Here is a 23,072-nt window from a genome sequence, read left to right on the forward strand (position 1 = left end):
TAGCGAGGCCATCTTTTATATGTATGTATATATTTGCATAAAAATTCAAGGCGTAATCTACACGTTCTTATAAAACGTAACGTTTGGTAACATTTTAATAGCTCTTCTATCATTGACGATGTCAGCAGGCAGTCCTTGTCGCTAAGGCTGTCTTAAGAGGAAGGGCTTCAGGTTTGTAGAAGCTTGTCTCTCTTAATTTCGCAAATAAGAGAACGAACCTTGGACTCTGGAAACTAACAGGCAGTCACACTGCGTTTTTCATTATAAAAGGGAAAAGGGGATTGCCTACAGTATAGCGATATTTTTCTCGAAAGGATATTCTACTTGCATCATTTTCCTTTTGACCACTCTCCCTGCATGGAATAGAACATATACAACTTGTCACGTGTGTTGCTCTTTTACAGCTAGGGCTGTCCGTATTTGTCAAGGTGGTCTCCAGCATCTGCCTCATTTTCTTCAGCAATACCCTCAACCTGAGTCTTCCGGCCAGGACCGACCTTTTGACGGCCGCAAATGCGACCGCACTCTGAACCTCAATTTTATTTTTTTTTCTTTCCTCGCACGAGCCATCATTTCCTCCTGTTCTGTTCATCCGGACGCGCAATATTTATTATTTAATACGGCTCGTACATAATACTGTCGCATTCGAATCCTGCAGCTCCAGCGATTATTTTGGTAGCGGCCTGTCTGAAAGTGCACGAGACATCTGGACGATAGATACGCGCAATGTTGAGCAACGTGATTTTTAACGCTAAAGTGTGTTTTCTTCTTGACCTATTATTGCTTCGTAGTGCTATTGCAAAGCTCTGTTCACGTCATACCAGTGCCTTTGACGAGACTCTTGCAAGACACGAAACTTGTGATAAGTGCATGCATCGTCTTACCAAAACAGATCAGTCACCACGGCCTTGCGAAGCCGCTTCTTTTTCAGTAGCGGCGGCTTTGATTATCATGTCGCTCCTTTCACGCTGCCTTACGACGAATAGGTTCTATGATGCAAGTCTTCCACACACGCTAAGACATTGTAGACCTGTGATTTTTAACGACAAACAATTTCTTCGGTACATATTGCTGCAGGGCAGCTCCACACAGCCGCACCGCGTTACATAGTCCATCACTCAATTTCGTGTCGAAGATCGAGGACGCAGACGAAATGAAGTGAATATCTTTGTAGCTCGGTGGTACGTTACCCACCTATAAATACCATTGAACGTTCCGTTATTGGGGAAACCACTTTTTTTTTCTCGCTTTGCTCTGACGAGAATCAGGCGTGTGTGCGACAGTCAATTACACCACATCTAACCCTGGCGCGTGTGACATTCTACGAGTAAAGGATTTATGAATTGCTTCTGCAAGAATTTCGTGACAGCAATAAATTGGCAAAACAACTAGAGTGCTCTTACCTGTATTTCTCCTCGAAATATTCATAGTCAATATAAACCTCTGAAACTTAAGGTAGTCATACTTTAAATAACGCAGGAAGATCAGTCGCCGTAATAACGTTCCTAGATAAAATTAGTTCTAGCAAAATTTCAACAAATTGCGTAACTGGGTGAAGCCTCTTTACTACAAAAGCGAACCTGTCAATTTTCTTCAAAAACATTTTTTTACAGTACTCTTAAAGACCTTAGCAACAAATGTTTCTGAATTCGAGTTGTTCTATAACAAGCTAGAAAATTTTAAGAATGTATGCTTTTTTTGCAGGAAGTTCCTTACAGCCTTTTCTTGCTTTGTTCTGCTCAATTTTCATGGCCTGTTCTTTTTCGTGTGCTCTTCTCATGTGTCATGCTGGCCCTGCTGTTCTGGCCAAAATAACGTCCGTAGCATTTGAAAAGAAATGAATAAAACTTACTAAATAGAAGTATTCATCACTTTATAGGCGCCTCTTCACGTGGTGCCATTTTGTCTTAAGGCTTTTTTTTTTACCACTGGTATAAAAGTTAGGGGCGAGCGAGTCACCTGCTGTACAAGTTGCCGGTTGACAAAGGAGACGCGCTTCCGCGAACTTTCACTGCTTGTTAGCAGGCCGCTCTGTAGATATGTGGCTGTTGTCATTCGCGCGAAGTTTTGAGCATGCTGCAGTGTGCTTAGAAGCGGTAAAGCGCACTTCATTGTTTCTTTTTCTTTTTTTTTTCACTCACCTACTCACACCTTCTTTCCTTACTTACGTAGTTAGTTATTTAGTGACTCACTTTGCTTACTTTCATGTTTATCTACCTACCTACTTACTCAACCCCTCACTCAGTTACTTGACTTACATATTTACTTACTTACCTACTTGGTTACATCACTTACTTTTCTGACCTACTTACTTACCTACTTCTTCACATACTTAGTTACTTACCTACCTACTTACTTACCTACTTGCTTGCTTACCTACTTAGTTACTTTACTCACTCACTCACTCACTCACTCACTCACTCACTCACTCACTCACTCACTACTCACTCACTCACTCTACTTGCTTGCTTGCTTACTGCTCCCGTTCCTTTAGACCCAACGTCGGTGACTTCAATCTTTTGCAGATAGGCCTTTGCTGTATATATAGCCTGGGTAAATATAATGTATTCCCTCAAACCGAAGCACTATAGTCCAACGTTGTTCGACTCGAGGCTTTTGGGCGGCGAACAGTCAAATTCAGTATCAGTGAGTCGATGGTCCAGAGACTGCTCACTGACTTTTTACAAAAAGGCGCAAGCGGAACGGACAAACCTGAAATTTGCCGGGTGTCTTTGTATGTAGTAAGAATTGCGTCGAGTCGCACATTACCCTGGCGCGCCTTTCCGCACTCGCTCGTGGTGCAATTCAGCCAGGTTTGCCTTTACATTTCTGCGATCGAAATATGCGTGCACAATTGTCGCTAGAAGAGGAGTGGTCAAAGAAAATCGTGAATGCTCTAACCTCGATAGGGGACGAATATTGAACGCCGTTTTCACAAGTGTCGGCCAGTAAAGCAGCGACAAATCATTTCAAAGCAGTGTCGCAAAATTTATTGAACCCTTACAAACCACAACGTCCATTCGTCGCACTTCTCGCACTAATAAGTGGCAGTATTTTGTTTATCGTGCTCGTAGAAAAAGATCTAACCAACGGCATCGAAGTGAGGTGATCATGTTTCGATTATGGGATTGGGCAGTGTGTTACATAAGCTCCTGAATGGCTGCAGCAGGCTGTAGAGTGCCAATGCGATTATAGTTGTCCAGCGACTAAGGCTCACCCCAACGTACGGATTTGCCAAAGGGGGATCGCATAATAGCAACAGGGGGTAGAACGAAACTTCGAAGACATTACTTGCAACACAGATCCTAATATCTGCGCATATCGTTGCTTACGCTTTAAAATGAAAATCGCTTTCCTTCTCGCTGGAGCAAGCCGACTACTTCAATACAGGATAGCGCTGATGGCAAGATGCGACTGCGCTTTACTACTTCAAGACAGAAATTATGCTCCATTTTAATTTGGAATTATCCACCCATTTCTTGGCCGATCCTCTATCGTGGGTAGGAGCCACACGTGTCACAGGCTGCAACAACAACAACAATAGCGCTGGTGGCAAGATGCGGCTGCGCTTTACCTATATACATACCGCAAAATGAAGAAAAAGTGTATTATGGGCACTTGAGCAACATTTCATGATAGCACAAATAACAGTCTTCAGCTACGCAGTATATACGTATACGACAGCGGTATAGTCCTCCTTATGGTTATGTTAATTGCTCACCTGGCAGTGCAAAAACAGCACATGGCAGTTATAGCAGTGAGAAACATGCAGTTTCTAAGAGTTGAAACGGCAGTTGACGACGTCACTCGTGCAAAGATATGAAACGGAATTCACGCGGGTACCCTAGATAACCGTACTTTTTATGCTTCGAGCATCCAGACATTTTTTTCTTTTCGCATCGTTGTTTCAGTCATGAACACTTGCGCTGCACTAGACGATGTCGAATAAATCGAAATCGATCCCATTTCTCGCATGTTGCTGCTCATAGTTTGTCTACTTCGCTCATAGTACATGCAATGCTGCAGTGTTTTGGACATGTTGGCTGAAGGCAAGAGCCACCCACTCCACCAAAGAAACAAGCCCGCCCGAACACTACGCGCAAGCCCGTCATTTCTAGGTATCGAGCCCGAGAACTAAATGTATCAAATGCGGCGGGCGCAAAGCGAAATGCACGGACTGAAAGAAAAAAAAAACAGCGGCAACTCCGGCGGCCAGCGGCAATCGAATCTGCTAAGAACCAAGCTACGCCTGCTGTGCGTGTTTCCAGCGATTCGCTAAGCCGGGAGAGAATGGTGCGAGAAGTGCTCACCTCACGAATAAAGGCTTAGTGCTCCGCGTCGTACTCTCTCCTAGTCTTTTCTTTTTTTTTTTCTGAGCTCCGCGGTTTCGATTTTAATTTGAGCTCAAAATTCCCACCCCATCTCCTGCCAACGTGAACTTGTACTGAACAGAATGAACTAATTCGAGTGAGAACTTCATTCATTGTTAAAACGGACGTTTGTGCGAGTTGGTAAGCGGTATTTGAAACAGAACGCCGTGGCTCTGACGGGGACAGCAGGGAGAACGACACGGTTGTGTCGTTCTTCCTGCTGTCCCCGTCAGAACCGTGGTGTTCTGTTTCGTATTCATTCCTTGACCTCTCCTAAAGCCTCCACACGTATAATTTTATGCACCATTCGAGATGTGCACTGATTGCCTCAGCCAAAAAGAAATAAAATGCACACGTGTGTATCAACATGGAGTTGATATTTGTATAGATTTTGTATCAGGAATATGTTTCGAAAAATGGTAAAAATGACGACCGCGCCGAATGTTGTGCATAGATTCTACATAGCAGGTGTAGTTTAATTTTCGCAAAAATGTGTTGGTGTGTCAAATTTTTCTTATAGCAAAGTTACTAAAGTGGAAAGAAACTGATTGGTAATTAACGAAAGCACATATAGCCCAAAGAGCGCTTCTCAAAAACGGACTGCTTCTCAAACAAAGCGGGCATTATCTCAAACCGAACATGCGCCGGCACGAACGTGTCATTACGCATTAAGAAAACGTACCTTAACATCAACCTCAAATGAACCGTTCATTAAATCATGCAACTCTTCTCAATATACAGCGATCAGAACAGCTTGAGATGTCATCCTAATCTTAAGGCCCCCCGCACACCAATGCAGACAAGTCTCTACAATTTATCAGAAAACTTCCCGTGGTATACTTTGACTAGAAACAACGCGTGTTCGAACTGAACGTTATTAATGTTAGCGCATGTATTAACCCTTTCAGGGCGAGACTCACAAATACGCAGAAAAACGTATAATTTCAGGACCGCTTCATTCAAATGTATTCGCGTAGGTGTGACGACACACGATAGGGATTTCTCTGTGGATTGGGGATTTTGTCTTCAGGATCCGCCCTTTTGACGCAGTAAGCAACTACGATTAATAGGTTTTAACGTCTCAAAGCAACAATTTGGTCTAAACGAGAAGCTGTATAGCAAGACCCTTTGGCTTTGATTTTGGACACCCTGTGGTTCTCCAAATACATATAAATTTAAGTACGCTAGAATTTCTGCCCTTTGAGCACCCTTGTCGGAATGGGCTCATCCCAGAGACCGGCTGTCAAGCTCCCGCTAGTAGGTGCTCAGAGATAGTATGCCACATCCCTTGAGCCACAGCGGCTTGGAGTGGCGTGTCCACAGAGTGCAATTCTGTGTGATCATCCCGCAAAAAAATATATTGAATCCATATGAAATAAAAAATAGAGAAGAAGCTACCAGCAGGCGAAAAACGTCCCTTCAAATCAATTTCTGCCTGTATGTACCGCTAGCTATGAATATTCTAAGAAAATCCAAACATAGGGTCTTGTGAGCAATGCCGTCAACGTGTCGGTGCCGGTCTGCCGCCCGTCAGCAGACGTGCCAAGCACGCTGTGGTCTTTGCTGCGAACGAGGTCCTCAGTCGATCCGCGACGGTCGGCCCCTCGCGCGACTGACGCAGACGCGTTACAGGAACTGGCGTATCCATTCGATGAACGCTGCGACCTTGGTGTACCCGCCGAAGTGGTTCGGCGCTCCGCAGCCTCGGGGCCCTCCCCAGCTGACGATCCCTTCCAGCACCCACACCCGTCGGTCGGCCACCGACTCGTCGACGAAGGCGAACGGGCCGCCGCTGTCGCCCGTGCAGGCGTCCACCCGCCCCTTGACGTAGCCGCCGCAGAACATGTTGGACGTGACCGTCAGGGGAAAGCGGCCCTCGCGGTAGGCGCGCTCGCACTCTTGCGCTGACACCACGGGGATCACGGCCTGTCGCAGGACGTCCGCGTAGCTCCTGTTCTCGGTCTGGCCCCATCCGGTCGCCTGGGAAAGGAGGAGCCAAGTATGACGATTACGCGACTACGCGTCCGAATGCGCGACTGAAAAGGCTTTCGCCTTTTTGCAGCCCGTAGTCCAAGCCATTGAGCACTTCCTCTATCGCCCGTTGCTCCCGCTTCGACGTCGAACGTCGGTGTCTTCGAAAACTGTTAAGGCAGCTATACGCCTGGCCTTACACAGAGGGGGGAAAAAACATGGGTGTATGTCCTCGCCAATTATCAGCTGAAAACGAATCGCGTGTTTAAATTCCTCAAATCGGCACACCTGAAAGACAGCTTGTATGGTTGACGCTTAAGTGTGCTGCATACTCTGTTTTGCGTATTAATTTTCGGCTACCTTGCATGTTGTTTCTCCTTCAACCCCCGCTCCCGATTCCCCGTGTTGGATAGCCAACCAGAAGTCCGGCTGGCTAACCTCCTTACTTTGAACTCTTTTTACCCGTTTTATCTCGATCTGTTTCGAACGTTTCTGTTTGGTTCTCCACTTGCTATATATCTTACATTTATCTGCCCTCGATAGTCTTCCCCTACACTCTGAAGGCTGTTTTCCGTGTTAAAACGTGTTACCTTAATTGACTAGTTTTCTTCGGTCGCTTGAGAAATTGACGGTTTTTTTTCATGTGAGGCTGCAATAAACATAGCTTCCTCCCCCCACCCCCTTCAGGTCGAACTCTCTGTCTTTCTGTCGATAAATTCTATTCCCCCACCCCTTGAAAAGCAAGCCCTTTATAGCTGTTCAGTGCTGTTTCCCTAGCCATGTTTCCCACACTGGGTTTCAGCCAAAGAATTACAATGTAGTTCCCATTTACGACGCGAATAAAATAATCATGTCAGCCAGATGTTTTCACAATGTGTGTCAAACTTTACCCAAAGCAGTTGACTCCGCTTCACAAGGTCTCATAGTAACTTACACGTCTTCCAACTTTTGTTACATCGTTGTACTACACCGTTTCCAGCGCCATCGCATTGTTTCACCACCGCATTCTCAGCTCTGCTGCGTGTGGGGTCGTAAGCGTTCGTGTCAGCTTCATGTGAAACGTAATACAAACGCCATAAACACACTTCTCACAGTTTGTAAGGTGCCAACACGTTCTACTTCGTCACGCTCGATGTCTCACAACGGTGCCAACGTCTCGTGTCCCTCACCCCATTTGTGTTGCATTCGATGTCTGTAAACTCCACCAGACGTGTCGCATAATTTTAAGGTAGCCTGTCGACTCGTATATTGAGAAAAATATGCATAGGAAGGTTAATGACGCTTAGATATGAAGAAAGTGGTGATAATTAATTTATCAGCTTAGGAATACCACAGCATAAATGGTAGTGCTTTAAGCTCTCGAATTATTACGTCCTTGTGGGTTTTGACTTTGATTTGAGACATCGCAGAGGGCTGAACGTATAACCAGGCTTTCAATGCATACTCAATGTTCAGCGTTTCACAAATGGCACGTAAATATACAAACAAGGTGGAACAGCCTACGCGCTGGAAGTTGAGGTGCAATAATGAACTGGTTCATATGCATATACTGACCACGCCCAGTCGGCCGTCGACGATGTTTGACTGCGAGGTCCTCTCGCTGGGCAGGCATATGGGTTGCACCCGACTGCTCAGCTCCACTGGCCTATCGAGCAGCACCATTGCGATGTCGGAGTCATACTTTACCGGATCATAGTCATCGTGCACGTGGATCTCCTGAGGCTGCAAAACATGAGAGCGAGCGGTGGAGACAAGTTTAACGGGGTTCCGAGTGTTGCCAGTACAACTGCCTTTTTGCTAGTACCCCTGACGCAAATAACACAAGATAATTCAATAGGGCTATTAGCTAGTGTTGATCACTTGTATTTGTATAGCAACTATTGATCACAAAAAGTTCCAGAAAGTAAATCAGTTATAGGAAACCAAGAAAATCACAGCAGAAGTTAACTTTTTTTTTCGTACTTGAACTCGACAATAAACGTCTGGATAACAGTGAAACAGAAAACTATTAACTAAAACACTGAAAACTGTTTATCCCTATATTTCCGATCAACACACTGGCCCACGTTCGCAAAAATATTCCTACGCTAGAACTGCTAATAAGCATCGTGCATGTGAACTTCCTGAGGCTGCGAAATACGAGAGCCTGCGGTGGAGACAAAGCTACAGGGTGTCAAGATAGTTTTATGTACCCACTGCACAATTTTATTTTTTTCTTTGGCAAGACAGGGAACAGCGGTATTTCCAAGTTTATCGGAAGCAGACGGGTTCAATTTGCTTTCAAAAGTGTCTGCTTACGCTAACACATCTAGCGCAGCGAGATGCCACCAGATCGCAATGTAAAAATAAATTGCCGAAATGCCTGCTTAGTGTAACATACAAAGGATTGATATTCAGTGCGGCGCCATTAACACAACCTGCGGCTCGGTGATGTCAACATGGATCCTTCGAGTGCGTGATAGAATAAGCATGTGCGTCGGCAACTTAAATTTCGTTGCTGTCTGGTGCTATCCCATTCCGCACTTATGCGTTACCGTGCGGTAGCACATTGCTTGAATAAATGCAAACATGTCTGCTGGGAATATACTAAGTGACGAGTGATGTTCTTTCCTGTCCTGTAATTTTTATTCGTTTGTATGCGTAGCAAGATTTCGATGCAGATTTAGTTATCTACAGTGTTCGGAGCCGCCCGCTGCAGCGTCTAATAACCCGTGATAAGCGTTGAGATGTTAAACACCATAACTCTATTTACCATAGGCCTGAAGCGAACTGATATTGCTGTGGCAGATAGCGTTGCTTCACATATTCAAATGAATTGCCTGCACAAGGAAACATTACTGGTATAATAAATTGCAATGTTCAGGTAACAAATAACAAATATTCACTATTGCCTCATGACACTGGCTCATGACACTAAACTCTACAAAGTACGAGGTGATGTGCTTCGACCGAAAATCTGTAAATTCTAAATTTCCGTATCATCTTAATAACACTATGCTTTCCCACACTTCATCATATGCTCATCTTGGTGTTTTTCTTACCGAGAATCTTTCATGGGTCCGATACATCACTTCTACATGCGCCAAAGCATCACGTTCTCTTGGCTATCTACGACGCAACTTGCGAAATGCCCCGCCAAACATTGGAAAACTCGCTTTTCGAACATCATTTTGCCACAATTCGAATTCGCCTCCCCAATTAGGTCCCCTCATCAATATTACGTAATAATTATGACGGAAATGGTACAAAATAGAGCAGCCCGGTTCATATCCCGTAACTACGGCATAAACTCAAGCGTTACACAAATTAAACTGGACCTTCTGTTGCCGCCATTAGATATCCGCCGCAACATCGCTCTTCTGTGCTTATTCCACAAATATATTTACACTAATAAACGAACCCGGTTACACTTGCAAATACCCCACTCTTTTTCACGCAGATTACATAATCAGTTCAGTTTCATGCGCATATACGGTAAAACAAATGCATTTAATTCATCTGCACTACCTCGTGCCATTCGCCTCTGGAATGACCTCCCTGGTAACATAGCCTCCATATCTAATCCCGACACGTTCCGCTCTCAGTTACTCATGCTTTTCCCATTTAATACCGTTCACGAGGGCCCAATCTAGTGTATTTTGTCGCGCATTTTTGCCATGTATGTCATTTTCATAAACGATATTCCTCTGTTAAGAGTAACAAGTGTTCGTGTGCCTTCAGATGTTGCTTTGTATTCCTTGGGGCTTCAATATTGTGTAACACGGTAATCTTTTTATAGCACTGTTCCTCTTGGAAAGGTGTACTTTCTATAATTTTACTATTTAATATGTCCCCCTTACTTTATGCCCTGCCATAGGGCCTGTAAGCTTCTTTTGAATAAATAAATGATTAAATTGGTCTGTTTATTTATTTGCATTAGGGCATACGTTGCAGCTGTGGAGATGAAGCTGTGCAACATTAAAGTCATATCCAGTTAGCCTCAAATTATGACACTATAATACCAGGTTAGAGATACCGTTGCCCAAACCTTTTGAAGAATGCAAGGTTGTTTCCTTTTGTTCAGTTCACAAATGTGTGTGGCATGATAATGAACCACGTAGTACATTTTGTGGAAGGATATGTCAAAACTGTCACAAATCTCGTGACTTCCGCTAAGCCGCAGATGTGGCTTCACGACTGACCGGCTTAAATTTCGGACTTGCAATGTATGCACTAAGGTGAGAATTAATTGGTTATAAATGGTAATATTCGGACAGAAAATCTGGCCTTTAAAACTCTGGTCTTTAAAATATCATGCCCGTACACAGGTAGCCTACCTGCAGAGGCTGAATCGCACTGCAGGCGCGATTCAGCTCGCATCTTTTTCTAAAGTCAGGTCTAAATAACAAAATACGGTATTCTAAAGCTGGAAAACGCATGCAACGATTTTCTTCCTGTAAGAACTGTTACGTTAAGTGAACTTGAAGTAAGTTTCTTTCGGCTGTTCTATAGCTGATTGTCACAATGTGTTAGCACTGCGTCTCATGACTCTGCCAGCTATCCTGCGCGCACCACTTTCCTGCTAAACCGAAATCATTTTAAACTCAATCAATGCTTAGAAAATACGCATATCTCCGTTCTAAATGGCGGTAAGGATATTAGTTTGCGTTTTCATATGTCTAGCGCGCTCTCCTCTACGTTTCATGGCACACCCCATCTCGCGTGTGTTGAAAAAAAAAACCTATTCCAAATAACCGTTATCTTCCTGGTCAGCGCCTCTCCCTTGAGTCCACGCTCGTATGACGCTCGCCGCAGTCAGGTGAGGTTTCAATATCAGCTAATACGACAGCGCGGTCGCTGTGGTATTAGCTGATGGTTTACGAGGTGCCCACACCGTGCACCTCGTAAAGTTTAGCTGTTAGCTGACGCTTCGTTTACCAATGCGTACAGGGAAGAACAGGCGTACACCAGCTAGCTCATGTTTTATTGCAGCGCCAGCTCGATGTCTTATTCAATGTGATCATGCATTTGCATTCACAGATTTCCTTTACTCCATGACCTCACGCAAGCCAACTTAAACGAAAACCCAGAAGAAATACCACCCCCCTGCCCCACCTCCTTGCTCAATTTCGATCGTCGTACGTATATATGCTCGAGAAGTGAGCGCCTTGTGGAACATGTGCCTAAAACTTACTGCCTTCCCTACCTCGCACATATCCATTGGGCCCCACCGTTTCCCTTCAAAAAATATGCGTGGCATATGTGCGATGCCAGCGCCTTTGTTACCTTAATACTCTGTCCCGTTGTTGCCCTGTTTTGCGTATTACTTAAGCGAACGTGGGTTTCCGTGCACATATTTATCCCACAATAGAGAAACTTATTAACCATGACTATTTCGAAATAATTAAACATTTGAAGGACGCATCTAAAAGAACCTTCATACAAAGTTATTGCACTAATCAAGGCTATTGCCAAGGCACTGGCTCTGTACGAGGAGCCAATTCCATGTGACTATCGGCCACTTTGTAAACGCTTCTTGAACAGGTTGTTGCCGTCAACACCGTTCCGCTAGCAAGGGAAGTAACGTCTGAGAGTGCGCAGGTACATTACTACAAAGTGCGCGTTCTGAAATAAAGTAGTAGTGAGCGCAGCGAGTATCGTGTACTCTTGCGTGTCTTCGCCTTGTCCTTGGCAGTGCGCTGCTTCACCGCTGAAGTATGATGATGAAACGGTTCATTGAGCTACAAAAGTCGGCCACATCTGTAGAAGTCAAACGCCCCCGCAGTCCCCATTCACTGCGAAGCCCACGCCACGAGCGCGCCTCGACGGAGCAGAGCGGGCAAATCAGAACGCCTGGGAAACTATAACGTAAAGCTATTCAAAACTTTTATATTCCAATTCTCCAATCAGTCCGCCACGATTGGTCAAAAAATTTTGGAGTCACCACCCACTGCGCCCGTCTGTCACGCGACATCACGAAAACCGCGAAAACGCTCCACCTGATATTATATGTGCACACTGATTATCTATGACTAGATCAAGGGAAAGAAAAATTATTTCTGGTTCGATGTATTTTTAGCCATTACCAAAAAAAGGCGTCGTTTGACCAATTGCTATTGGTCAAACGTTATCGGTCTACGCCCACTTTACCTGTAGGTCACGCGACGTCACAAAACCACGAAAACTCACCATGTCAAAGTGACGTGTACGGGATAAAGCCGCAATAATATGATGAACAAAATTGGAAGTTTTTGTGAATAGCCACAGATTGTCCCGTTCCAAAAGGAATAGAAGATGACTGCCCGCCGATCGCAGTGGTACTGGCTACTGGGAGCTGCCGGGCAGCATGGATTTATTTGCATATAATATAAAAGATGTTGCGTGGCAGTATAATGTTATCGAGACCTTTAGGCACGTAAGCGACATTGCTCTGCCAATTCTGCTGAGGATCTGTTTTAAGAGGAAGCTTTAGCTCGGGTGCTCCTATCTAAATACATGTAAAAGGAGAATTCGTTTTTCTCGGCAACCATTGCACCAAATTTGACAAGGTTTCTTGCATTTAAAAGAAACCCTTAAAATCTAGTGACGGCTGGTGCCGAATTTTCGAGTTAGGTTGTCAATTCTTTATTAAAAATTGGCAAACATCAAAAATTTTCAAAAACGAAACTATCAAGTTTGCAACTCTGTAATTCAACAACGAATAATGATAATACAATTATGTGAATTCCATGTAATAATACATCTAAAGCAGACAAAATTTATATGTTACACATGAATATAAAAATATTAGTAACATGGAAATACAAATTTCGCAGAAACCTTGTAACCAACGTAACGAATTCATAAAGTGTAAAATGACATATCGAATTTGCCCGCTATGAATGATCTAATGGTTGCCGTTTACAGTACCGCGATATCTGTTCTTGATGCAGAGCTATGAGTTTGTAAATTTCGTGCTTCTATTTTTCTAAAACGGTCAAATATTTGAAAATCCTTTTAACAATATTCAAGCCCTAAATCGAAATTCCGCTTCCAACAGTCACTAGAATTGAACTTTCTCTCTCAGATCCAATAAATTTCATTAATATCGGTCCAGGGGTCATCTCAGAAAAACGTTTTCGCGTTTTACACGAATTTCAATAGGCCCCATCGACGCTACGTCACCATCGCGCCTAGACGGAGCACATGCCGCGACCTGGAGCCGCGTGCAAACCTTCTCTAATTCCTTGAGTCATTCGCGCCTTCCTTGTCTGCGGAAGCTATCGCCTGCGTTCTAACTGCTCCTGGGTAAGGCGAAATCAAAACGCACCAAGCGTTTCACGCGCTCGCTTTTCCGCGAGGAGTTCATAAATCGACGGACCACTCAGCGGCGTTCACTTGGACATTATTGCTTTCCTAGTCACACCTCATAAGCGCTTAGGTATCCTCCTATTCTTTTTTTCTAAAATCCATCTATAGAACCGCATCTTCGACATAGAGCTGCTGGTCGACAGTCTTTGTGTACGGCCAGCACGTGTAGCATCGGTGTGATATCGATGTGATATCCAAAGAGAGCGGCGCGATTCCCGCCAAAGTGAAGCACATCGCTGTGACGTGTAGCGAGTGCTAACGCGACGTGCCCTTAAAGAAACATGGGCCTCCGGGAGCTCCGTTAAGGACCAACCATGGACGTGCAGCGCAGATCTCAGAGGCGATGCCGCAATTATACTCGACGACAGCCGAAAGATCTTCAGCCCGCAAAACCACACCACTGTTGTTCGCTCTCCCTAAGTGCTTCAAAACATAGTACTAGGCGCTCGTATTGAAAGCTCGCTTCAACCTCGATGTCACGGAAATGAGCAAAGCTTAATCGGCTGGCTCATTTACACGCGTTCTCCTTGAGTTGGCCAGCATTGTACTTACCGCATCACTATATAAACCAGTAAGTGCTCGTTTGCCGAGCTAGCGCAGTTAGCGTTATTACTTTAGAATACTCGTTCTTTACGCGACGGACTCACTTTCCATTTGCGAGGTATGCCTAATGTTTTCTTTTGTTCTTTCAGCGTGCGGCCAGCAACGTGCGTGTGATGCGTGTGCACCTTGGGAAAAAAGAAACGCAGTAAGAAACGAAGTCCATACTCACAGTGCGTACTTGCACGAAGGCGTCGTCGAGGGCGTCGTCTCGGTGGTACTTCCCCACGTAGAGGCGCAAGTCCTTGGGCGCGTGCAAATTCCCGCGCCGGTCCCTGGCGACGCAGTGCGCCGCCGTGACCACCCAGCTCTCGGAGAGCAGCGTGCCGCCGCACTGCAGGTCCCAGGCCTTCTCCCCCGCGGACCACATGGAAAGACCCACTTGCCACGGCCACTGACCGGCCTCACTCACGTTCCCGTGGTAGATGAACGGCGACCGCGGAGAGTCCGAGCGACCGCACACTGCGCTTCAACAGTTCACGAGGTGCCTTACGTCAGACTCGTCTTGACTATACGTCAGATGTCTTATATAACTCTTTAAAGAGCCAATGGAAGTTGTTGTGCGATGAGCATCATAAATAATATTCGTGATGTTTTTCGATGAATCATCAAAACCGAGATTAGAAACTTTGCAATACAAAGCAAAACAATAGATGGAGAGAATTTGAATATTTCCGAAAATTCGCCGGTTTCGATTGGAGAAAGTTGGAAATGCAGGCACGTGTTGTGTGCGTTGTGAAACGAGTGAGCTTTAAATTCGAAGTGAACGCAGCAGCAGGACCAGCAGAACGAAGCGGTATTTTCTGTCTGGTAACTACAGATGTTAAGTGCTAGCAGACTTTTGTCAGATCAAGCAAAGGGTACAGACACTTACAGAGTTAGCAAAACATAAACCAGAAGCAAATCCACCACTAAAGTATATCGAAAGCGGATCGCGTAAGGTACCTGTCGTAACGCCGCGAATTAATGAGGCTATTAGCGCCATTTACGCGTTCGGACGAAATAACAACAAAAACACCGTGCTCATGCGCACCTCACCCAAATTTTTATCAATCATTTTTCTTCGTTACGACGTTTTATGAGATAAACGAAAAATCACCGCCCAGGCACTCCTTAAAGATGGTTAACCAGCGAAGCTGAAACGTGCGGCCCCGGTGTTTACCACAGGGCTAAACCCAACGGTATATTAAACGACGGCTCGGTAGGCTGCCGAATCCTCGGTACGCAGTTCCTGCTTGCGTTCGGCGGCACGAGCCTGTTCTTGTGCCCGGACTGCCGAATCGAAAGCTGCCTGCTCCTAAGGAGTACGTATGACGCGGGGCCTACCCATTTCAGAGCCGGACAGAAACTGTTGCGCGCGCGCGCTCGGCTGCGACGGAGAGCAACAACGACACTACTGGCGCAGCTAAACCGAAACCACCTAGATAGCACAACGCCTTTTCACTCCGATCCATGATGTCATGTTACCTGGCCCGACCGCCATAGAATCTAATGGGGTTAGTCCCGTGTAGGCAACAGTGATTTTGACGTTATCGCTTTCATCATGCCAGCCTTGTCAATGGAAATTTCGGGCCAGGTAGCGTGACATTGTTGATCGGCGTAAAGAGGCCTTGTGCTACCTCTAGGTGGTGCTGGCTAATCGCGCGCCTCTCTTTCTGTCTTTTCTTTTTTGCCGCATGGGCATGCGGCTGCACGAGAGGAGTTTTCGGCGTACTGGTGACCGACAGACGGACCGACGGACGGACGAATCGCCTAGCCATAGACAGCTTCGCTGTAAAACCTGTTGTTGCACTGTCCTCATTGCTGCTGTACTTATCGTGGCTGTTCTCAGTGGTGCCCGCACTGTTGCGGCTGCTACTGTTGCACACGTGCCGTTGACAGTCATCTGTTCAGGTTATTTGGTCGATTTTCATGTACTTCTTGACAGAAATGTCATTCGTTCATAGTTGCATATTTCTCGCGATACAGAGCAGTCTTGGTTCAAATGTTTTCGTTTTGGTGCATGGTTGCCAGTGCTTGCCACTGATTTATGTTGAAAGTTATTTCGACAGGTAATGTAGCATTTACTGCAGTGATGTTGGGTCAGATGTTTGGGCAGTGGGGGGCAAGAGGGCTGACACTCTGTTAGGCATTATTTGCCTTTATTTCTGCCTTCTAGGCAACCGTTCTGATGCCTAAATAGAATACTTTGACGTTGACTTCATGAGTGGTCAATGCGGTGAACAACGGAAGATGCCAGCCGAGGGCGAATAAAAAGAAATTCTTCGCGACGCACGCGCCATTGATATACCGCCCCATGTGTCCCTGTTCCATTTGCCCCGCTGACTCAAAACGAAATATCTACGCATTTGCATAAGTTTAGGTCAAATACGCCACTTAGTTGAAGCGTGCTTCAAGTGTATCTTTTCGCAAGGCTTCAAATCAGCAAGGTGACAAATGCCGTAGGCACATTTTCCCTTCTTAAAGGTCGCAAGCATTCGCGTTGCAGCGCCGCAAGTTTTGTTTCTCAAAGGTTTAGTCCGCCTCTATACTAATAACAAACGCACGTAAGCACACACTAAGCGAAAACGGTGCTCCCTGGCCCTTTGATATGATCATGTAGATTCCAAATCACATCTCATATCTGAGATGCCGCAAAATGGTCTCTCCGTTTGGGCCATAATATCCTTGCGTAAAGATGATGCTAGCTTCTCGTGTCGTGACAACACAGCCTGGCACTGCATCATGCGGCCGAGTTCGTCCACATCGCCTATTAGCTGATCAATGAACAACGTGGAGTCGCGACATACTGGCTGTCAAAAAGAGATATAGGACTTGAGATGGGAGAAAGAAGTTCCTGCACCCGCCGTGGTTGCTCAGTGGCTATGGTGTTGGGCTGCTGAGCACGAGGTCGCGGGATCGAATCCCGGCCACGGCGGCCGCATTTCGATGGGGGCGAAATGCGAAAACACCCATGTGCTTAGATTTAGGTGCACGTTAAAGAACCCCAGGTGGTCAAAATTTCCGGAGTCCTTCACTACGGCGTGCCTCATAATCAGAAAGTGGTTTTGGCACGTAAAACCCCAAATATTATTATTATTAGAAGTTCCTGCCTGGTTACAGTCCATTCTACGCACATGCATCAACTTCGCCTCCACAGTGACGGAAGTAGGACGTGCTTATCATATGATCATTGCGCAGCTCTCAAACTCGCCTGGTATGCAGGTGGCGGTCCTCCCAGTCCAGGTTCCGTCAGGCAGGCACCGACGCACTCCGGATCCCACCAGCGAGTAGAATTGGTTCACGCACGAGAAAGTGGCGCGGGTGCCCACTCGGTAGTGACCCTTGGGAAGTTGCGCCGCTGAAGATGGGTCCAGCGTCACCAGCGAGAGCCGAAGTCTTTGTCGACCCGTCCTGGCGGAACAGATAATAGAGGTTATGAATCGAAACTGCGCGTCAGTTTTCGAGCACGAGATAGTTTCTCACGCGCACCCCGTTCGATAAAACAGGCGGTGTGTGAAGCGAGAGCTTTGGTGCTAAAATTGCGGGAAATGTAAAACATATCTCGCCCTTAACGCTCGCAGACGCATCATTTGGTGCCTCTCCTGTTGAAGAGCGAATGGAAACTGCTGTTTGCTGTCACATTTGTCTATAGCAGGTGTTCTGAGTTAATATAAATGCACAGGCATTACTTGCGCACATTACCACATGTGAAGCCTGAAACTAGGAGTACATGTGAAATTGCGATCAGTTACTAGAAACTTTCCGTGTTAGTGGCGAACACATCTGTCACACTGGTGTGTTCGATGCTAAGCTTCTTCAATTATCTGTAGCGATACCATATAGTTACCAAACAGGTGACCATCCTGCTCTTTTTCCGCGCTGCAGTCACCTTTCACACTTGCACCCACAAAAGATCCAGTGGCATTTCCCTCTAGACAGGAGTTCTCTTCCTAAACGAAAACGTTAGATATTTAAGCAGGTGAGTGCGTGGGTTATTTTTCTTGCAATCTCCAACAAATTGTTATCATAAACAGAGGTGCCGTATAAAAAGCCGCAGGTGTTTCTTCCTTTGAATTTCCTCTTAAGACTAGCAATCACGAGTACTTTCTGCCTCACTGTTGAAGCACATTATGGAGCATACATTTCAAATTGACACCACACCTCTAGATTTTTAAAAACCCGCAGAGTCTTCATACAGTCCAATGAAAGAAAGTAACCGCCTTTCGCGTCCAAATTATTAAGATTTATATTTAGCAGGTTATACCAAACAGGACACTTGGCGTCATCGTCGTCATAATCATCCCATTTGATCTCCACTACATGATGAAGGCCTCTCCCAGCAATCTCCAGTTATCTTCTGTCTTGTGCCAGTTGTTGTATCCTATCCTATCCTATCCTATCCTATCCTATCCTATCCTATCCTATGCCTGCAGATTTTCTGATTTTATCCCACTATCTACACAACTGCCGTACTCGACTGCGCTTCCCCGATATTGACATCGATATTGTAACTCTGGTAGACCACCGGTTATCTGCTCTACGCATAGTATGGCCTCTCAAATTTCGTCTCTGCTCTTAATGTCAATTAGAATATCGGCCACCCTCATTTGCTGTCTAATCGACACCGCTACATTCCTGTCCCCTAACGATATGTCAATCTTTTTTGTTCTTGTTGTTCTATCGGCCGTTGCAACATAATTAACTACTCAAGTTTCTTTTATAACCTCCATGGTTTTGCTTATGTTAGTAGCGGAATAATGTAATGAGTGTGCACTTTTATTCTCAACGATTGCGCTAAGCTGGCGGTCATGATTTCGGAATGCCTTCCGGATGCCTTACAACTCGCTTTCACAGATGAGACGAGTAACACGTGTTATGGATTTGCAAAGACAACTACCCTTTGGAAAGAATTATTCGTATACCACTGTACTTCTAGCGGCCTGCTAACGCCATCGCTTCATAGTCTGTTCGCTCCTGTTGGCTCCACCAACAGTCAATAAAAAAAGATTTAGCAAGCTCTCCTCACTTATTTCAGGCAGAACTGCCCCCACTTGAAGCAGATACACCCATTTAGTATACCCATTCAGTATAAAGGCAAATAATGCGCAAGAATTTTCAGCGCCCGCATCAGTTTCAAGATTACAAAACGTTCCGAGGTCATCATCAGTGGCATATATTGCTGTCAACACCACCCTTCACCTTATTTTATTCATAACTCCTTTTTGCTTGACGCCAATATGATTTTGTTTGTTGGGATACATGGACGCCCATTGTCTTTTTACAAAGGATGCCCAAGAATGCCCACTATACTTTCTAAAAGTATGAAAGCGGTGCTCTCATAAGTTACGCAACGTAGGCCACTTACTTGAGCCCACTGCCACCTTCGTAAACGTATTCCACTTCACCATATGGAGGCACCGGTGGCTCCAGACACGTTGTCACTGCCAACAAAAATTGTTTCCATGGCAATGCTGTATCAAAGCATAATAGGTCGAAATAGGACACAATTGCTTTCAACTTCACAAACGTGTTTTGCACGTGGAAAGTTTAACAGCTTGTGTATTAGTAAAAAAACATCTTGAACTATATAGTGCAGGAGAGCCTGGCCTGAGCAGTCCCACTCTAACCGACTGCACGACGACATCAATGAAGGTAAATGTAGAAGCAATGAACCGCTGAAGAACCTCCTTGAGAACAAAAACAAAGGGCTGCCCACATGGGCATACAAAATAGTTGACTCGGCTAGCCACTATGCACCCCTGGTCGAACAAACCGCGCACGGGCCGGCGGCGTCCTGGTGTCATATATACTACGGCAGTTATGTTAAGGGGTGCTTAAGAGAGCGCGTGATCTTAAAGGGCGGCAGTGTCCAGATAGTGCTTGTCCGCGGCTACATTTTATTACAAGCATGGCCTACGAGATCTAACAGCTACCCGCGTGCCCCGCCCAATCTCGGAGGCTACTCTAAAGTGCGGATAGTTTCAGTACAAGTTGTGTGAACGTGAAAGTTTGATGCTCCGCGTGCGCGTATACATTGCTGTTTTGCGCAGGGGCATTCTCGCGCGCATGTGGAGCGTTCTTACGTTTCATGCAGCGCGGCTTCGCTGCTGTCCACGTCCTGTTCCGGAGGCAGGTGATGAGGCTCTCACCAACCAGGTAGTGCAGCTCGTAGCAGCGGTACGCAATCTGCGTCCCCTCGACCATTCTTCCGGCGACTACTTGGTTCATCACCTCAGCAGTGCCGTTCTCCAGAGGTCCAGGGTCGTCGCAAAATGCTGTTGGATTCAGGTGTGCGAGAAAGATTAAGTGAATCAGGGACAAGTGCTTTGGCTGCGTCTAGAACAGTGCCGCAATTGACGAGTACAACGAGACCAGCTTATATGTGAATCGGTGGCACGGTAGCAAAGAGGGAGATCTTGATGTACTGCCACTATTGTCTGCTGCAGGAACGCAAGCGAATAGGAGAAAAACTGGAGATTGCGGCAACGTGTCGACTAGTAGCTGCAGCCTGTCAGGAATCCTGCACTAACGCGAAAGTCTCGTAGTTGACCACGACACTCTCCAAAATGTCTATTTAGTCATGCAGTGCCGCAATTGACGGGTACAACGAGACCAGCTTATATGTGAATCGGTGGCACGGTAGCAAAGAGGGAGATCTTGATGTACTGCCACTATTGTCTGCTGCAGGAACGCAAGCGAATAGGAGAAAAACTGGAGATTGCGGCAACGTGTCGATTAGTAGCTGCAGCCTGTCAGGAATCCTGCACTAACGCGAAAGTCTCGTAGTTGACCACGACACTCTCCAAAATGTCTATTTAGTCATGCAGTACCAAGCATTGGATTGTACTTCAGAGGTCCTTACAGTCTAGTTCCCTCCCACGTCACGTAGCAGGTGAGCCGAGATCGCAGCGCATACACTCAGAGGAGGCTATAAAATGTGCGTTATGCGTTAAACTAAACAAGCCGCCTTCCTACCTTCCCCCAGCCGCCTGCAGGCTACTCCGCAACTCGCGACAAAACCAATGAGGGTAAGAATACGCCAAAATTTGCCCTTCCTTACCCCGTACCCTACACCTCAGGGCCGGCGGCGCCACTCCCGCTGCGAAATGAGAGCGATGGCAAACACTCACCCTGAAACTGACCCATGTCCATCTCGCAGACGACACCGTGCGTCCCCTCGCAGGGATTCCAGCGCACGGCATTCGCTCGCATCTCGGAAGCCGGATCGACTATGAAACACTCGCCGCTGTCTCCTCCCGACCGACGACTGTGGCGCTGCTCGGCGAGTCTCCGATCGTGGTCCTCGTCCGGGATGTCCTGCACCCAGGACAGGCCGACATCTGCGTCAGGACAACAAGCGAACATTACTAAGGGCGCCATTCAATCCGCATACCGTTCTGATTCTTTCTCATCGAATAAATAATATTATCGGCACCTCAGGTAATTTATCCGCATTCCTATCAGGGTGGAATGCAAGAATGTTCGTGTACTTGGATGCGCGGTAATTATTCCGCGATGGTAGAAATTAACCCTGGGCACTCCCAGTGCGAATCTTTCGAAATCACGGACATTGAAGCCAAAGAGTTCTATCGCGTGCAGAGTTCTATCACTTAAGCAGGGGTGGGCGACTATTCGATGTTTCCAATACGAATAAAATATGACACCTTAACCATTAGTGCCCGAATTCAAAGAGGAACTATTCGGTATTTTCAAATATTTTAATGTAACCAAATATTTCCCAGTAAACGACTGTTAAAGTTGTGTTACTGTTCTCAGCATGCCAAAAGAAGTGTCACAAAATATCAGAAGTGAAACAACAACCAACTGTTTGAATGAATTCAGAAACAAAAAGGATTAATGCTGGTATTGTTCTCAGTTTCACGGCTTTAGTGCACCTGACAACGTCAAGGCATTGTTTCTAGTCAATCATGTATTTTTTTCAGCCTAGTGATGGAGCATTTCAATATTTCACGCTACGACGAGTGATGTTTTGTTTGCAGCGGATTTTTTAGAGCGCAGCTCTTAGGCGCCTGTTCCTGCATTGAGCGTCGGCGTGCTTCGGCGTCGTACCTCGTAACCGAGGGAACGAGCGCAAAGAAAGTAGAAAGCGAACGCGGAGCGTAACGGCGAAATTAGGCATACTCCTAGGGGTGGGCAGCGCAACCCGGACGAAGGACAAAAGGAAGTACACGATACGAGCGCTACGAGGGAGAATAAAGAAGAGAGCGCGAGGAGGAAAGTTGAATAGAAGCGGAGGGGAAACGGCCTGCGCATGCGCTGAGTTGCCGGCGACTACGGAACCCGCAGCCAGATGGACAATCTCATCTGCGCTCCCTAGGGGGTCCAGGGTGGCGTGTGGTGTGGAGGGCTACGCTCGTCCGCGGTGTTACCTGCTGAGTTCAGTCCGCGGTACCAGCGTCTGTAAAGGGGATCATTGCACCTGCAAGGAATGATGGGGAGCGTCTACGAGTGAGGTGCGATGTGGCGTTCCCGTGGATGTCGTCGCCGCTAACACTAGTGGCACGATTCCTCTGCGACGAAGCGCCGCTCTCGTCGTTGATGGGACGAAAGCGTAAGAAAAAAAGCGTAGTGCCGCGCAAGACGGGCTGTGTGGCGACAATGGCTACGATATGGCGCCAGACTAACACGCGTCACCACTGCGGAAACAAAGCACTGCATGAGCGGAGGTCTGTCTGCAACGGCCACGCATCGCGCCCACGCGTCATCCGCGCGCTGCCTACCGCGATCTCCCAATTACCGAGGCAGTCGCGCCACACTTCGCTCCGTTTGCCATTTGCCGCACGATACAGATTGTTCGCG

General features: G+C 46.3%; 1 protein-coding gene across 3 annotated transcripts in view; it reads right to left on the reverse strand.

Annotated features, from left to right (window-relative positions):
• Positions 1 to 2,967: 2,967 nt before the first annotated feature.
• LOC142576178 (clotting factor C-like) overlaps positions 2,968 to 23,072 on the reverse strand; it is a 44,298-nt gene continuing 24,193 nt past the window's right edge. For all 3 annotated transcript variants that reach the window (XM_075686177.1, XM_075686178.1, XM_075686176.1), the window contains 7 exons: positions 21,383 to 21,592; positions 20,336 to 20,527; positions 19,618 to 19,693; positions 17,464 to 17,663; positions 14,443 to 14,732; positions 7,896 to 8,063; positions 2,968 to 6,350 (listed from right to left, as the gene is read on the reverse strand). In XM_075686177.1, the coding sequence (XP_075542292.1) occupies positions 5,997 to 6,350; positions 7,896 to 8,063; positions 14,443 to 14,732; positions 17,464 to 17,663; positions 19,618 to 19,693; positions 20,336 to 20,527; positions 21,383 to 21,592 (1,490 nt within the window). In that variant the 3' untranslated portion in view covers positions 2,968 to 5,996. The remainder of the gene's footprint in view (positions 6,351 to 7,895; positions 8,064 to 14,442; positions 14,733 to 17,463; positions 17,664 to 19,617; positions 19,694 to 20,335; positions 20,528 to 21,382; positions 21,593 to 23,072) is intronic.

Source organism: Dermacentor variabilis, chromosome 3 (genome assembly GCF_050947875.1).
Source record: "Dermacentor variabilis isolate Ectoservices chromosome 3, ASM5094787v1, whole genome shotgun sequence".
NCBI classification, from domain to species: Eukaryota; Metazoa; Arthropoda; class Arachnida; order Ixodida; family Ixodidae; genus Dermacentor; species Dermacentor variabilis.